Source organism: Ochotona curzoniae, unplaced genomic scaffold (genome assembly GCF_017591425.1).
Source record: "Ochotona curzoniae isolate NIBS_2020 unplaced genomic scaffold, NIBS_Ocur_1.0 scaffold_2453, whole genome shotgun sequence".
Taxonomy (NCBI): domain Eukaryota; kingdom Metazoa; phylum Chordata; class Mammalia; order Lagomorpha; family Ochotonidae; genus Ochotona; species Ochotona curzoniae.
This window is the reverse complement of record NW_024467094.1, coordinates 24,646,378-24,661,715: the sequence shown is the minus strand read 5'-3', so window position 1 is coordinate 24,661,715 and position 15,338 is coordinate 24,646,378. Positions and strand designations below refer to the sequence as shown.

At 41.5% G+C, this 15,338-nt stretch overlaps 1 protein-coding gene across 1 annotated transcript in view; it reads left to right on the top strand.

Moving 5' to 3' along the window:
• Positions 1-9,798: 9,798 nt before the first annotated feature.
• Positions 9,799-15,338, top strand: part of STXBP4 (syntaxin binding protein 4) — a 132,927-nt gene continuing 127,387 nt past the window's right edge. Inside the window, exons 1-4 of the mRNA XM_041000289.1 lie at positions 9,799-9,826; positions 10,992-11,105; positions 13,101-13,189; positions 14,394-14,518. Of these exons, the coding sequence (XP_040856223.1) occupies positions 14,472-14,518 (47 nt within the window). The 5' untranslated portion in view covers positions 9,799-9,826; positions 10,992-11,105; positions 13,101-13,189; positions 14,394-14,471. The remainder of the gene's footprint in view (positions 9,827-10,991; positions 11,106-13,100; positions 13,190-14,393; positions 14,519-15,338) is intronic.

The following is a 15,338-nucleotide window of genomic DNA, read 5'->3' as shown; positions in this document are numbered from 1 at the left end:
AGGTGGTAGGGCCAGAAGGGACACAGAGCCCTTAGGAGGTCACACTTTAGACCACGTGAATGACCATGGTCAGGCACCTGGAGTGACTTTCGGTGACAGGAGCAGGAAATGACAATCAGTAAAATCCAGATAGCTTCTGACTTGTCCAAACAGAATTTTTGGAAATTTTTTTTTTCATTCTGTTTTTAACCCGGTCATCTTGTACTGATAGAAGCTGTGATTGGCTGGTTTAGATTTCCTAAGAATCCAGATAAACTAGTTAAGTTTGAGGCAGTCTCCCATGAATAAAGGCATTGTTTGTGAAAAGATGGAAAGTGTTCTACTTGGGGGACAGTAGTTTGATTTTATAGATGTACCTGTTCCCATTTCAGAATTTTCTGTCAAAAACAGTTTTTTCAATCATAAAAAATTCATTGATATTCAATGAGTTTACAGTGCTTAAGATCTTTGTCTTGATTCATTTTTGGTCAGTTCTTTCAGGATGATGACCCTCATTTTAAAATCTCTCACCCTGTGTAAACCTTAATGTCCTGGAAGCCAACAGCACATTTCTTTTAACCACTTTTTTTTTTCCACCTTCTAGGAATCTCTTCCATGTAGTAGAGTAAAAACATGCTGGTATTAATGTCTGTACCCTATACTTTGTTTTTATTTATATTTTTTAAAAATTTTCTTATAATTGAAGAATGAAGCTGTTCCTTATGAAAGTACAATAATCTTATAGCTGTCAAATGTTCTTCATGCATATTTCTGTTTTAACAGAAGAAAATGTGCATTATAATTTCATAATGTGAAAATGACAGTGTTTATGAAATGCTTCTGGATAACCAGTAAAATATTTTTAGATTTCATTTATGTTTGAGAATTATTATATAGAACAGCATTTAGTTTGCTCTCCAAATAGCTTTTTACTTTAAGGTAATTTAAAATGTACCCAAAATTAATGAAATAGTGCCAGGGACTATTGTCCCTGTCCTTCAGATACATTTTTCAAATGTTTTCACTGTTTGACAGTAGATTGCAGACCTGATGTGCCAGAACTGTAAACCTTACACGTGTGTTTCCCAATTCCAGGAAAATTTTTTCTTCCTAACTCAAAATGAGAACGTTACCATTAATCCATTGTTAACCATGTGTGACAGTTTCCTAATGTTATCCCTCCTAGAAGCTGCTTGATTTTCTGTTGCCTCTTAACATTCTTCTTGTTTTTAAGATGTATTTATTATTCTTTAAAAAGTTCATCTGTTTTTGTTTAAAAACAAATTTTGCAGAGAGGGAGGAACAGAGAAGGTGTTATATCCGTTGGTTCACTCCATAAAAGGCTACAGCAAGCCAGAGCTGAGCTAATCCAAAGCTGGGAGTGAGGAGCTTCTACCAGGTCTTCCACTTGGGTGCAGGGTCTTAGGCCAGGCTCCACAGCTTTCTCAGGATTGTAAGCAGAAAACTGGATTGGAAGTGGAGCAGCCAGGACATGAACCAGAGCCCATAAAGGAAGCCAGCACCATAGGGTGGAGGATTGGCTTGCCACTGGCCCCTATTTAAAATTTTAAGTCAACTTCTAAACTTAACAATATAAAGTAAGATAAAATTTTAAGTCAGGGTGACTGAGAAAGAGATCTTCCACGTGCTGATTCACTCCCCAAATGGCTACAACTTCCTTCGTATGCCAGGTCAAAGCTAGGAGCCAGGAACTCCATCCTGGTCTCCCAGACGGTAGCAAGGTCCCAGGTACACGGGCCACCTACTGCTGTTTTCCCAGGTACGTTAACAGGAAGCTGTATTGAAAATGGAGCAGTCAGGACTGGAACTTGCTCTCTGACAGGGACGTGTGCATCTCAAGCAGCAGCTTAATGCCCTGTGTCACAATGTTGTCCCTCTAGAATGACTAGTTGCTTTCAGTTGTAACATAGGCCCTTCTTTTGTCCTCTGTATGCATCCATAATTTGTTTATATCAGTATGGACTCGTCAGCTTCCATTTTAATCATGGATTAAATGTTACTGCTGTAATCTTTTTATTCTGACTTCAAGTTTTCCTAGATTTTGCTTTGGAAAGGTTTTCTTTTTCCTACCATTCGTTTGCTACTTCCTTAATTTCTGACATAGTTCCTTTTAAGTTTTCTTATTCTATCCCTCGAGCTGGCCATTTTTGTAAGGAATTTTCGTTCCTTTTGTAGAGAATGATATTTAAAAACAAAATCTTGGTAGTAAACACTAATTGCTTTTAGACCTTCTCCACAGGGAGGCTTAGGCAGTTTGGGATGTAAACAGATACACATGTGTGTTCAGCAGTAATAAATCTGGCTAGCATTATGTTCAACACCTATAGTTACTTGTCCCATACCCCCTGAATCTTCGCCCGAGTCGTGTGAGTTTAACCACACTGCCCCCACCACCCCACGCATCAGCACAAAGCTGGACAGCAGGCCAGCCGAAAGCTCAGCCAGAGTTGAGACTTTGGGAGCTGCAGACTTTGGGAGGGGTCAGAGGAGAGGTCAGTTAGGAAGTCAGATGTGAATCAGCCCAGGCTGTACCCTGTCTCCCAGTTTTACAGTCCAAGAAACAAGCAAGGAGGAGGAAGTCACTGACCAAGTTTATTCCATGGGCTGAATTTCTGTTTGATTTCTTTATCCTTGCTGTTTCTACTACATCTTGTAGAAAGCAGTTTTGCCATGAACTACAAAAAAGTACAGTAGCTTTCCTTCTCCGTATTAGGAAATATTTCTTTACTTCTGCCCCACCTAAAATCGTTGTTAATGTGGTGGGAGGCATTGAACTGAGTTGCATGTACGGTTGAACCAAGGTGAAAATGGAAGCCCAGGGAATCCTTAAAAGGCCCATCAGTGCGTGTTGGTACGATAACATTTTCTTCTAAAGCTTTCCATGAAAGCATAGCTTTAGGCTGTCCCTCTTGTGAGTATGAAGGTGCTTCTGACAGTGCATAGATCATTGTGATAACTAAGGGAATGAATGGATTGTACTGGGAAAGCAATACGAGTTCGTCCCTGTTGGGCAAGACTGGGCTAACCTGGTTCTGCAGGAGGCAGAGGTATTAATTACACACCATCTGACACTTCAAGACTTGACACTTTGTTTTCAACATTATTCTTCAATGAAAAAAAAAAAAAGAATTAAACTATGTAAAGTGTCTACTAAGCTATGGTCATGCATGATTATATATATTATAATATTTTTTTCATGTTAAGTTTTTACATTCAAATAATGTTTTCTCATCTGATTCTGGGTTTTCAGACTTTCAAAAGGATGGTAAATATATGCTATTTTAAATTCTCATTTGTAGTTGCTTATTTTAGTATTGTTAACGCATAATATAAATTGAGGAAATCACAGCATCAATCAGTATAGTAATCATTGAATTATGTTTCCTATTTGGCTAGAAAAGCTACTTACATCCATTTTGTAATATAAAATAACTAATAATTATTCCAACAGCACTAACAAGTTTATTTAGAAGCTCTTTATTACAATATGTGTACACAAAAGAGGAAGTATAATGTAATTAAATAGTAAGAGCAGATGCATAATAATTTGCTTGAGAACAGGTTAGTTAATCACCGTTTTCCAATGAATGCACAGTAACACCGTGAAGCTGCCTGGGAAAGTCTGGATCTGCTCTTTTTTGTTGCTTACTAGCAGTCTCTGTGCCACAGTTAGGGTGCTCTGCCTAGAAGATCTGGAGTCAGTTGCTGTGATTGGCAGATAAGCTGACATGAAAACAATAAGCATCAGTAGAAGGCAGCGTTCATCCCAGAGAGGGTCACAGCTTGGTGGGTGGGGACCTTGGCACTTGCTTCAACACTGTACTGTCTCTGTCTGGAAGCCATTAACACGGTTTCATAGGACCTGATGCACATTCCTTTTCTATTCGGCTCTCCATTGATGTAACCATCACCCTTTGCCCAGCTGGTACTCTTGTTTCTCTCTCTCTCTCTCTCTCTCTCTCTCTGTCCAAGGCATAAACAGGGAGCTGGATTGGAAGTGAAGAAGACAGGACCCTGACTGGTGCCTGCAGGGAATGCCAGTACTCAAGACAGAGGATAAGCTGGTTATGCCATCTAGCTGGCCCTCTGGAATATTTATTCAAGTGCTAAACAGCTGTTTATATGCTTGCTAGGTTGCTCCTTTGCCAACCATAGAATATTAACATACCCTAAAGACAGGTATTGTACCAAGCAGCTCTAGATTCATCTCTGTGACTTTTTTCAAGTGGTCTTGTTTCCAGATCTGAAAATTTACCTGTTATCCTCCAAAGATTTTCACATTTTCAGATTTTCAGTCACCTTCCAGGGAGAACTGCAATTACCAGACACCTGTATTGGTCCAGACCTTGCTGCAAGAGCACTACCCACACAGATCAGCCTAAAAAAATAGTTGAAGGTCATCCTTCTCATTATTTTAGTACTAAGATCACATTAGGAGAAGCTTAGACTGTATGGCCATAGCATGCAACCTGTGCACACATTTCTAAACTGTGCCTGCGTGAGCTTCTGCCTCTCCCTACACGAGGTGATAAAACCTGCCCTCTTAGCATATTCACTTCCACTTACAAAGAGATGCTTTCTTCCTCTGCACAGCGATTTTGGGCTTTGAGATGATCCACCTGGGTCTTTTAATTGGTTGGAAATAACTGGCTCTGCATGACAACTCCTGGTGCATCTCTTAGAACTCTCCAGGAATCAAGCCCATACTACGGAGTGAGCAGCACTAACCACTAGTTTCACATATTCCACCATTATTGATTTCCTGTCTCTACAAATAGCATCCATTAAAATGTCCTCATCCTTGGCACCTGTCCTCACCTCCTTGTTATTAGCTATAACTTTTCTTAAGTGTCCTAAATTTTCAATTTGAAGCTCTTAGGTGCTTCTCCCCATAGCCACAGCTTCCTTTTTGACCATAAAATCGGAGTGCCCTGTGATGGCTCTGTGGAGTCTGCTTGCTTAGCAAGTGTGGGAACCTTCTCTCCCTCAGGAAACTTAAATCTCTGCTCCGGGAGAGTCTTACCAGTGGTCTCACCTAAGCAGAAACCTCCTTGGCCTCCTTCCTTTTCCTTTGTTTAGTCTTTAACAATATGATCATAAGCCTTCACATGCCGTAGGAATGGGCTAGCTTTTCCTCCAGTTCCTGGGACAGTCTGGTGGATCTTCAGAGACCTCTCGATGGCCAGTAGCTTCTGACAAAGTACCTTTCATATGAACTTTTTATGCTTATTGAGAAACTAGGCTTTGCACCAAGTCGACAACTCTCATCACTCACACTTTGTTTTTCCTCTTTCCTTCTGATGTTCTTTTTACTCTACACAGACAACTCTAAGACATGAAAAAGTTCCTGAACCTCACAGCTGGCTAATCACTTTGAAGTACAATAGAAATATTTGGCAAGGAAGGATGGGAATTAGGCTGTTGCTTACACAGCTTTTGTGAGTCTGTTCTAGATGTATTATTTTAATCTTTGCAATAATAGCTCAATACATCTGCTAATTAATTACCAATGACAAGGTGCGTGTGTGTTAAGATACATACTTGCTCCTAAACCAATATTGCAGTTACACAGTTTTCCAGAGATTTAGCTGAATTTGCCTATTTTTTAATTGCTTTGTTTATTTGTAACATTTTTAAATGAATACACTTAATCATACAATGGAATTTGGAGTGGAAAGAAGTCATTTTCTAGAAGATTCTTCCCTAAATCTTTCCAAAACCAATTTTTGTCATTTACAAAATAATGAATTTTTAAAAGACATTAACAAAAAACAAGGTAAAATATGTAAGGATTATCTAAATACTATGTAAGAAAAATCAGGATGAAAACAACTTAAAGCATTACTGAATGTCACAAACACTGGAGCAAAAGAAATCATGTACCAGGTTTTCAGAAGGAAGACTCAAAATAACATTGTATAACTGGCTACCAATACTTCCTTACCTTGTAAGTTAAATGTGATTTCAGACTGATAGCATTCTTTTATTTTCTAAACAAAATAAAGTGATTCTGAAGTTAATAAGTAATAGTAGACAACAAAGAAACTTGTTTTCGAAAGGGCAATAAAGATTAGTCCTAACAAGAATTTAAAAAATAAATAAATAATGCTTCAGCAGGTAAAATAGAATAACATTGGTGAATGAATGGGTTAACCACAGAACCACACTAAAAATTATGGATGTAGGGATTGGCATGGTGGCACTAAAGGTTTGTCTGCCTCTTGTAATTCCTGCATCCCGTGTTGGAGTGCCTTGTTCAGGCCAGGATGCTACAGATGCAGTTTCCTGTGATTGCACATCGTCAGAGGCAGCAAATGATGTCCCAGGTGCTTGGGTCCCTACCACCCAGTTAGGAAACCCAGATGAAGATCCCAGCTCCTGTTCTGCCCCTTGTGTTAAAAGCATTTGGAATGAAAGATCGATTTCTTTGTTTTGCTGGCACCCTCTCTCCCTCTATCTCTCTGCCTTTCAACTAATGGGAGTAAGTAAATAAATTAAGGAATACTTATAAGATGTAGTATATGATAACGGACACATCTCAAAATGATGGGAAAAGGTGGTTTCTTTAACAAAATGGTCACAACAACAGGGTGATGATCTTAGGAGAAAGACATAAGGAATGAATTCCTCTGTGTATTTCGATGGCTTTCATGTGGATAAAGATGAAGAAATTACCAGAGAGTTCTTTTTAACTTTGTAGGGGAAAGGAGGTTCTAATTTAACCTAAAACCCAGAAATCATAAAGCAATGAAAATTTTAGGTACAGTTTTTACAAACAAAACTCTGTAACTGACAGCAAAAAGGCAGAAAGGATATTTATAGTTCTTAGTGCTGACAGAAGAATGACCTCCATAAGAGTTAAAAGCTCATAAAAGCTGAACAGGGAAAAAAAACCTAACAATTTAAGAAATATGCTCAGGTATAGTCGACTGCTTGGGTTGCCCTGTACCTAGGCAAGGGTTACACTGCTGGGAGAAAAGCAGCCAGTGGCTGGCAGGCATTCTGGGCCTGGTTAATGCCACATTTGTGTTAACCATGTCAGTGTCCTAGCATAGTAGTTTTTCCTTTGCCTCCCCTCTTCTCCCCTCTACTCTCCTCTCCTCACCTCTCCTCTCCTTACTTCTTTCTTCTCCTTTTTTTCCTTTCTTCCTTCCTCCCCGCCCCCCCCCCCTTTCTCTCTCATTTTTCAAAGCTCAGGGAACTCCGCTCTTGCATATGCCACCTCTCCTCCCAGGTTGGGGTGCTGCACATTGCCTGGAGAAGGCCATCTGGGGACAAATTGGAGTGGGAGCAGCTAAGCACATGTTTGATAGGGAAAGAATGACTTCTGGGGTCTTCCACAGACAACCATTACACTGACAGGTAGGTGAGGAAACTGAGATGGAATGGTTAAAGGGAAGAATCCGGAGGGCATGTTTGGCTTAGGCCAAGGCACCCGCCCGACGTGGGAAACCTGGGCTAAACTAAATAGGATTGCTTGCTTTCCACAGGCACTCAGGTGAGCTGGGGTTGGGGTGGGCAGAACATGCCTGGCTGGGCTAGGTCACAGTACCCACCCACACAAGCAGGGGTTGGCTACATCATGCTGAGCTGCAGCATCCACCAGAAAGTAAAGGAACAGAATCTGGTGGGGACAGATTCTGTAGGGGAATTGTGGGCTCTCCCCTGTGGGACTGCAGGATCCAGTGGCTTAAGTGGACAGCTGGGGGCAGTGAGAGGCTGAGCCAGGCTGGACCACAAAACTCACCTGATAGGAACCCACCTGACATTTCACAGGAGCTGAGACTAGGATGAGGCTGGGTGGGGCCAGCTGCAGCATCCACCAGTACCTGTAAGGGCTGGGACTGAGGGCAGACTGTGCCAAGCAGAGACATTGCTCCCATTGACACACATAAGATCTGGGACTGAGAGCAGGCTTGGTAAGGAAACTTGAAGAACTCCCCTAATAGGCCACAGCACCTGCTGAGGAGCAAAAGAGCCAGGGCTGGGGGCAGGCCAGGTCAGGCAAGGTTGTATCATTTGTCAGCATTTGTGTGGATAAGATCAGACTGGGCCAGGCCATGGCACTCACTGGCAAGCATGTATCCAGGACAGAGTTGTGCGTCACACCTGGCTGTGCTAGGCTGCAACACCTGCCAATGAGAGCTGAAACTTTGGATGTTCCATGCCAGGCTGGGTTGAAGCACATGTCAGCACTCATAAAATCTGGTACTGGAAACAGGTCTGATAGTAGAACTCTGGGGACCTACCTGCTGGGCTATAGCTCCCACTGGTGAATTCACAAACTGGGGCTGTGAGTAGACCAGACTGGGCAAGGCTGCAGCAACCATTGGCATGTGTATGGGCTGGGTCTGGGAACAACCTAGACTGGGCTAGGCTCTAGCACCCACTGGTGATCTTGAGAGCCAGAATGGGTATGGGACAAGTCAGACTAGACCATGGCACCTGTTGGGAGCTGGATCTGGGGCTGCACCAGGCTGGGCTTGGCTGTACTACCCACTGAGTGGCAGGATTGGTGGCCAGGCATGTCAGTCTAGGCAGCAGCACCCACCGGCACAAGTAAGGTCCATTGCTGAGGGCGGACCTAGTAGAGGAACTTGGAGTGCTCCCCTACTAGACACAACTGCCACTAGTGAGCACAAGAACCATGGCTGGGAGCAGGATAGAGCAGACTGAGCAGCAGCACCCCTTGGCAAGTGAGCCGAGTCTGAGGACATCCAAGGAGGGTCAGTCCATAGCAGACACTGGCGCAAGTGAAATCTAGGGCAGAATGCAAGCCAAGACACATTGGACGGCAATACCCACCAGTTCACATGAGAGTGAGGGTGGGCCAGGTTAGACTATACTGCTATAACTACTAGTGAGAGCTGAAACTAGGGCAGGCTGAGCTAAGCCAGGCTGAAGCACCTACTGGCATGTGCAAGACCCAGCCCTGGGAGCAGGTCTACCAGGAGAGCTCCTAGGACTCCCTCACTGTTCCATTGCTTCCATGGATGAGCGAAAAAACTGGGGCTTGGGGCTGGGCTAGAATGCTGCACTCATAGGCATGCACAAGAGCCAGAATGGAGGCAGATTAGCTGGGTTAGGCCACAGCACCGGTTGGCAAGTGCTAAGACTGGGTGTGAGTCATGTCAGGCTGGATCACAGTACCCCCTGCCAGGTGCAGGAAGCAGGTCTGGGAAGGTAGCTGGCAGGAGAACTCTGCTAGGCTGTACCTTCTACTGGTGAGCATAAGAACCAGTGCTAGGGTGAGGCCAGGTTGGACAGGGCAGTGACACATGTCTGCATATGCAAAGGCCAGGTCTGGGGACCGGTCAGACAGAGCACCCACACGTGTGCAGGGAGCCAGATGGAATGTGGTCTGGGTCATGCAGAAACCATGACTGGGTGTGGGCTTTGTGGGTGTTATTGAGGGGTCGCTCCTACTAGGCCATGGCACCCAGTGTTCTTCATTCCTCATTAGATGGGTCACAAAGACTAGTTCGCCTCACTGGAGTATTGGGGATTTCTCTGCACACCCATCCTATAAAAATGTACTGTACCTGAACTGATAACTGTATGGAATCTGGTTGAATATAAACCAAAAATTGAAATGTTTATGAAGAAGTCACAGGATATAGTTAAGAACCCGCATTTTCCTATTAACATACTATTAATCAATGCCATGTCAATTAATGCCATAAGGTTGTAAATGGTTGTTGATGTTATGTTCGGGCTTTTAATTGATTGCGATAATAATTTACTGGCTTTACCTTCAGACCAGAGATGGTCTCACCAAGAAATCGTTGAACCCACTAGGATAATAAGACACTGGACTTTATGCTTGGTAAATATTTCCAATGAAAGAACCTCAACTGAATTTGAACTGTGGTAACACAGCAAGGTGGAGAAATCCACCATGGGGAAAGGGTTCAGGGAGGGGTGGGGGAATCCCAGTGCCCATAGCACTGTGTCACATAATGCAATGTAATTAATAAAAAAAAAAACCACTGAAATGTTCATTTAGATTGTCTTAAGATACCATTTTCATCAATGAGACTAACAATAATCCAAAAGTTATCCAATATAGCGTATTGATGAGAATTTCGAATTTGAGGCAGAAGTATTAGTGCAGTGGTACTATGCAGTCGAGGGTCATTTTTGTAGTTTCTAGCAATCTTACAGTATTGAATATTTATTGGAGTTTTTGGCAGATGATGCTTTTGTGCCTTTCTCTCTTGTTTTTGATCTAGTAAAATCTTACCAGTTTCATAAAATATTGAGTACCAAGATCATGCATGCTGGAAAGATTTGTTGTTCTCTAGTGAGCCTTTTAATTATGTGTAATGAAACCGATTTGATGAGATCATAAGCAGAGAGATTTGTATATCAAAGTGAAGCTCTAAGTTTTCTGGATTGGATTTTTGTTATAAAACACATTTTTTTTTTGCTTCTGTGCTCTACTTTCTGTTTTTGCTGGCTCGCCAAGCCCCCAAACACAGCATGTTTCCCTTGACTGTGCATATTTTTAGTGGAGGACAGAATGTTTTGCTTCTCTGTCATTCATTAATGATGTGGCTGTGTGTGTGTAAAACTCTTGCTGGTGAGGATCTTATAAGATGCAAGGCTAGGCAAGGGTTGGGCATTTTGTGATATTTAAAAATGTAACGGTGGGTGTCTTATTAACAACTGCAGTTTGGATAAAATCAAACACATTCCTGTTGTGAAAAATTTAATCAGTAATATGATCTTCATTTGAGGATTTTCCAAACAGTTCATGGAAAGTGCATATTGTGGAAAACCCACATATTGATTTCAAAATGTTTGAACTTTGCATTCTATTTTCCATGAACTATTTTTGTAACCTCAAAAAAAAAAAAAAGACAACATATATTACTACTGTAGCTTCCTATCCTACTTTTTTTGGTGAATTAAGCTTTTCACATAAATTAATTTCATGAAAATGCTTTGAATGTCTTAGTAGGTATTGCATTATATGAAATTTATTACAGAGATTCAGCAATTGATGCTTCTATTGCACTTAGTTATCTTCCCGGGGGCCTGGGAATCCTGTGCCCGGTTGGGAAGAATGACCACTAGATGGCGATCTTACTCACTGGTCCCAGGTTGGTTTACATCTCCCTTTAATCTCAGTGTAAATATACCACCTTAACGTAAGGAGATGCCAGAAGCCTAAGCATCTAAAGTTATATGACTAACACACAGCAGTATTGCCATTTGAACTTAAATTTTTAAACTTGCATTTTCTACAATATTAAGTTAAATGCATTTGGAAAACAATGCATAGTGCTAATAAAAGGTAGTTATTGTTATGTCGGACTTTCTCTGTTGAGGGCTAAGAACCTACCCCTTGTGCGTATTATTAAAGCAAAGCTTAATGAGCTTCCACAGAATAACCTTTAGAATTGAACTATTGCATAACTCTGTCAGTCTTGTAACAGCTGTAATTAGCTCTTGATGATTAGGCAAAGCCCTTACCCCTCAGTCTCACATCTTCATGGGGTAAAAGTTAACTCTTTGTTAAATGACTGCTAGGTTTGTGCTGCTGACAGCAAGTGGAGCTGTGGCTCCATTTCTCTGCTGATAATCTGAATGCTTTATTGTCCTGTTGCTTGCTGCTGCGGTGGCTATGAAGGCTGAATTATGCTTTTAACACCCAGACCAGGGAGTATAACATTATGTCAGACACCCGCCCCCCCCCCCAAAAAAAAACCAGCTGTTGTTTGGCCAGGATCCATTCAATTGATTTACAAAATAAAATATTTGATTTTCTTCAGTATATAATGGCTAGAGAAGAGATAGAGTGATCTTGATTTCAGTTTTCAGTTTTGCTCCTCCTGTAAACTCCAGGATTCTGACTGCTCCTGCCTGTGTGGGATTCTGCAAGATAGGTTCTTCCTGCACCTGTTTCCTTAGCTAGCATTTTGCCATTAAAAAGCTGACAGTATGCTGAGACAGTGGTTCCCCTCAGCGTCTTTAGAGGATGCCACCTCTCTGGAACCCAGTTCCACCTACACATATTATCATTGTGTGTGTGTGTGTGTCCATGTGCTCAAACTCACAGTGTTTATGAAGTGTGGCCCTAGTATCTTTGTCAGCTCTGTTTTTGTCTTCCAGAAGTTTGGGGAAACTTGTAAATTTTCATCTAATGGCTCATTTCTCATTTCCTTTTTAACATTGTGAGTTCATGTAATTTGTAACTATTTACTCACAAATTAATGGGCTTTTAGGAGGGATACGCGATACCAAGGTCAACGTGCATTTTAACAATAAAATAAGTTTTAGATTTATTTTATCAGGCCTCCATTAATGTACAACAAATTGTAGGACATTTTTTTAAAGATTTTTTTTTATTGGAAAGTCAGATATACAGCAAGAAGGAGAGACAGAGAAGAAGATCTTCCGTCCACTAATTAATTCCCCAATTGGCCAGAACAGCCAGAGCTGAGCTGATCTGAAGCCAGGAGCCAGGAACTTCCTCCAGGTCTCCCATGTGGGTGCAGGGTCCCAGGTCTTGGGCCGTCCTCGATTGTTTTCCCATGCCACAAGCAGGGAGCTGGATGGGAAGTGGGACCACCAGAATTAGAACCGGCGCCCGTATTGGATTCTGGCTTGTGCAAGGCAAGGACTTTAGGTGCTAGGCTACTGCACCAGGCCCAAACTGCAGGCTTTTAAAGTGAGACAGTCTGTTAAGTTTTACATTTGTATCCAGTTGTGAAACTACCACTGCAGTTTGGGTAAATAATAGAATTATGAGGAAACTGAGACTTGACAAAATCTCAAATAAGACCATGGTTCGTGAAGTCTCAGCACACAGGCTGTCGGGCCTGTTATTTGACTTGGAAAGCACCCTGACTGTTCCTCATTTGAGTGGGAAGAGCAGTCTTTCTGAATCTAAGTTTCTCATTTCCTTAGTAGAAAAATTACACTAAATAACCCTATTGTCCTTTTCAAATCAAACGAATATGCTCCATTCATATTTCTTATTTAGAGGTGGTAAACTTCTATTCAAATACAGTTTCTTTTAATTAAGTGAAATTGCACTGTTCACTAATTTTCACAGTGGAGCTACATAAGACATAATCTTTTCTTCTTTTCAGCAGAGAGTATTTAAGAAGCTCATGGAGTGATATGAATCAGCGTAATCAGAAGGAAGTTAGAAGGCCTGAAGGAAGTCTCTCGAGAGTTGGTGAGATAATAAAAAAGTTCTGTTTTCTTTAATTATGTTGTGTAATTATTTTTATGGCCTTAAATTTCGTAGCCTTGTGTTCATAGAAAACATTGCCCTTAAGCTTTTATTATGTGGTTTTTAAAATGCACGTATATATTTGAAAGATTTATTTATGTATTTGAAAGGCAAAGTTACAAAGAAAGAGGGGAGACAGAGACGTCTTCCATTTGCTGGTTCCTTCCTTGAATGACTGCAAGCTAGGACTGCTGAGGCCAAAGCTTGGAGGCCAGACTCTGGGTCTTCCATCTGGTTACCAGAAAACCAAGCATTTGGGTCTGGAAGTAGAGAAGCCATGAGTTGGACTGGCAGTCTGATACAGGATGCCCGCATTTGCAAGAGGTGGCTTAGTCAACTCTGCCACAAAGCCAGGCCCAATTATTATGTCATTGTTTTGGAAAGGTCTGAGATGTGGTCATTTTTTTCCTTTCAGTATTTATTCAGGTTTATCATAAAGGCAGATTTACAGAAAGGTGAGACAGAGAGAAAGATCTTCCAGCCTCCCGTTTTCTCCCCAATGACCACAGCTTCTGGAGCCAAGCCAGTGTGAAGCCAGGAGCCAGGAGCTTCCTCTGGGCCTCCCAGCAGGTTCAAGGTCCCAAGGAATTGCACCATCTTCCACTGCTTTCTTAGGCCACAGGCAGGAAGCTGGATGGGAAGTGGAGTAGCTGGAACACCGTCCAGTGCCAGCCTGGGATGTCAGCACTCACAAGTGCAGGATTATCCAAATGAGCCATCGGACCAGCCCTTATTATTTGATTTCTAAACTTTATAGTGACGGAAGCTGTAATTGTTAGCTAATATACAGCTGGATGAGGGGACGTAAGAGATGTGTGTGCGAAAGTGAATTAACCAAGAATACTCACTTTCCATGAATTTTTTGAGCCTGTTTCTGCTCATCCCTTTGGCCAGAGGATGTGGATTTTATGCAGATATGTCCATAATGGTGTAGGCCTGCCATCTATCTAGAGAACTGTGTTCGCACTTCTCAGATGTTCTCATCACTGACTAAAATGCCATAGCCCCAAATTACGTAAAGTACATCTAACATCTATACACATGCGTATATTTTTATGTGCCAAGTATACATGTTTTTATGCAAAGTTGGAATGAAATTTGACCGTTCTAAGAGCCAACAGTTTATTTTCTACTTCTCCAATCTTAGGGAAGGAAGAATTTCTAGACTCCTCATCAAGTTCTTCATTTACACAGCTGCTAAATCCAAGGCTACTGTGGTGAAAGCATGAGTAAAAATACATCTGCTGTGGAATCATCTGGTCTACTTGAAAAGTAATCTTCAAATCAATTTTAATGTGCTTTGTAATATCCTAGTTTAAACTATGTGGATTTTTAGTGAGTTTTTAGTAGCAAGATTTTGTCTTTCTAGCTGTCCACCGTGACCATTACTCATGATTTTTAATAAGTGAAGTATTGAATTAACCTGTATGTCAGTTTGAAGCAGTGTATGGGCCAAAATCTGCATTCTCTTTAAAATTATTTGTAGTGTTCTTTTAAAATTTTGGTTTCATAATTTCCGTATAAAAATTACTAATGTAAGATGAGTTTCTGCTGACTAGCAAACTGCTCTAAAATATCTTGAGACAATCAGCATTGGTGCCGTCTTGTGATTCTGGGGATGGTCTAAGTAGCTCCAGCCCCCACCAGGAGCTGTGAAATGGTCTCATTTGAGGGTCCTGAGGAGTCAGCTCGTGAAGGTCGATGGCTGAGGTCTTTTTGTTTTGTTTTGTTTTGTTTTGTTTTGTTTTGTTTTGTTTTGTTTTATTTTGCTGAGTTGGTCTCTCATTTTTGAGGAAGCTGCCTCAGACTTCACATGTTAGCAGAATCATTCCTCAGCAAGAAATGTATATTTTCCTCACATTTCATGTTGTCACATTGGCCAGAGCAATTTAGACAACAAGATTGGAATTGAGGGAGAGGCTTTGAATGAAAGGAAGCAGTGACAGGAAGTCATATTAGCAAGGGTCATGCAGAGTTGGTATTTCATGGACATGCCATATGCTCACAATTCCTATTCTTGTCCTTTACTCTGCTCTCCATCTCTTCAATAGATAACCTTTACAAAGAAGATGATTTATTCATTTTAAAGGCA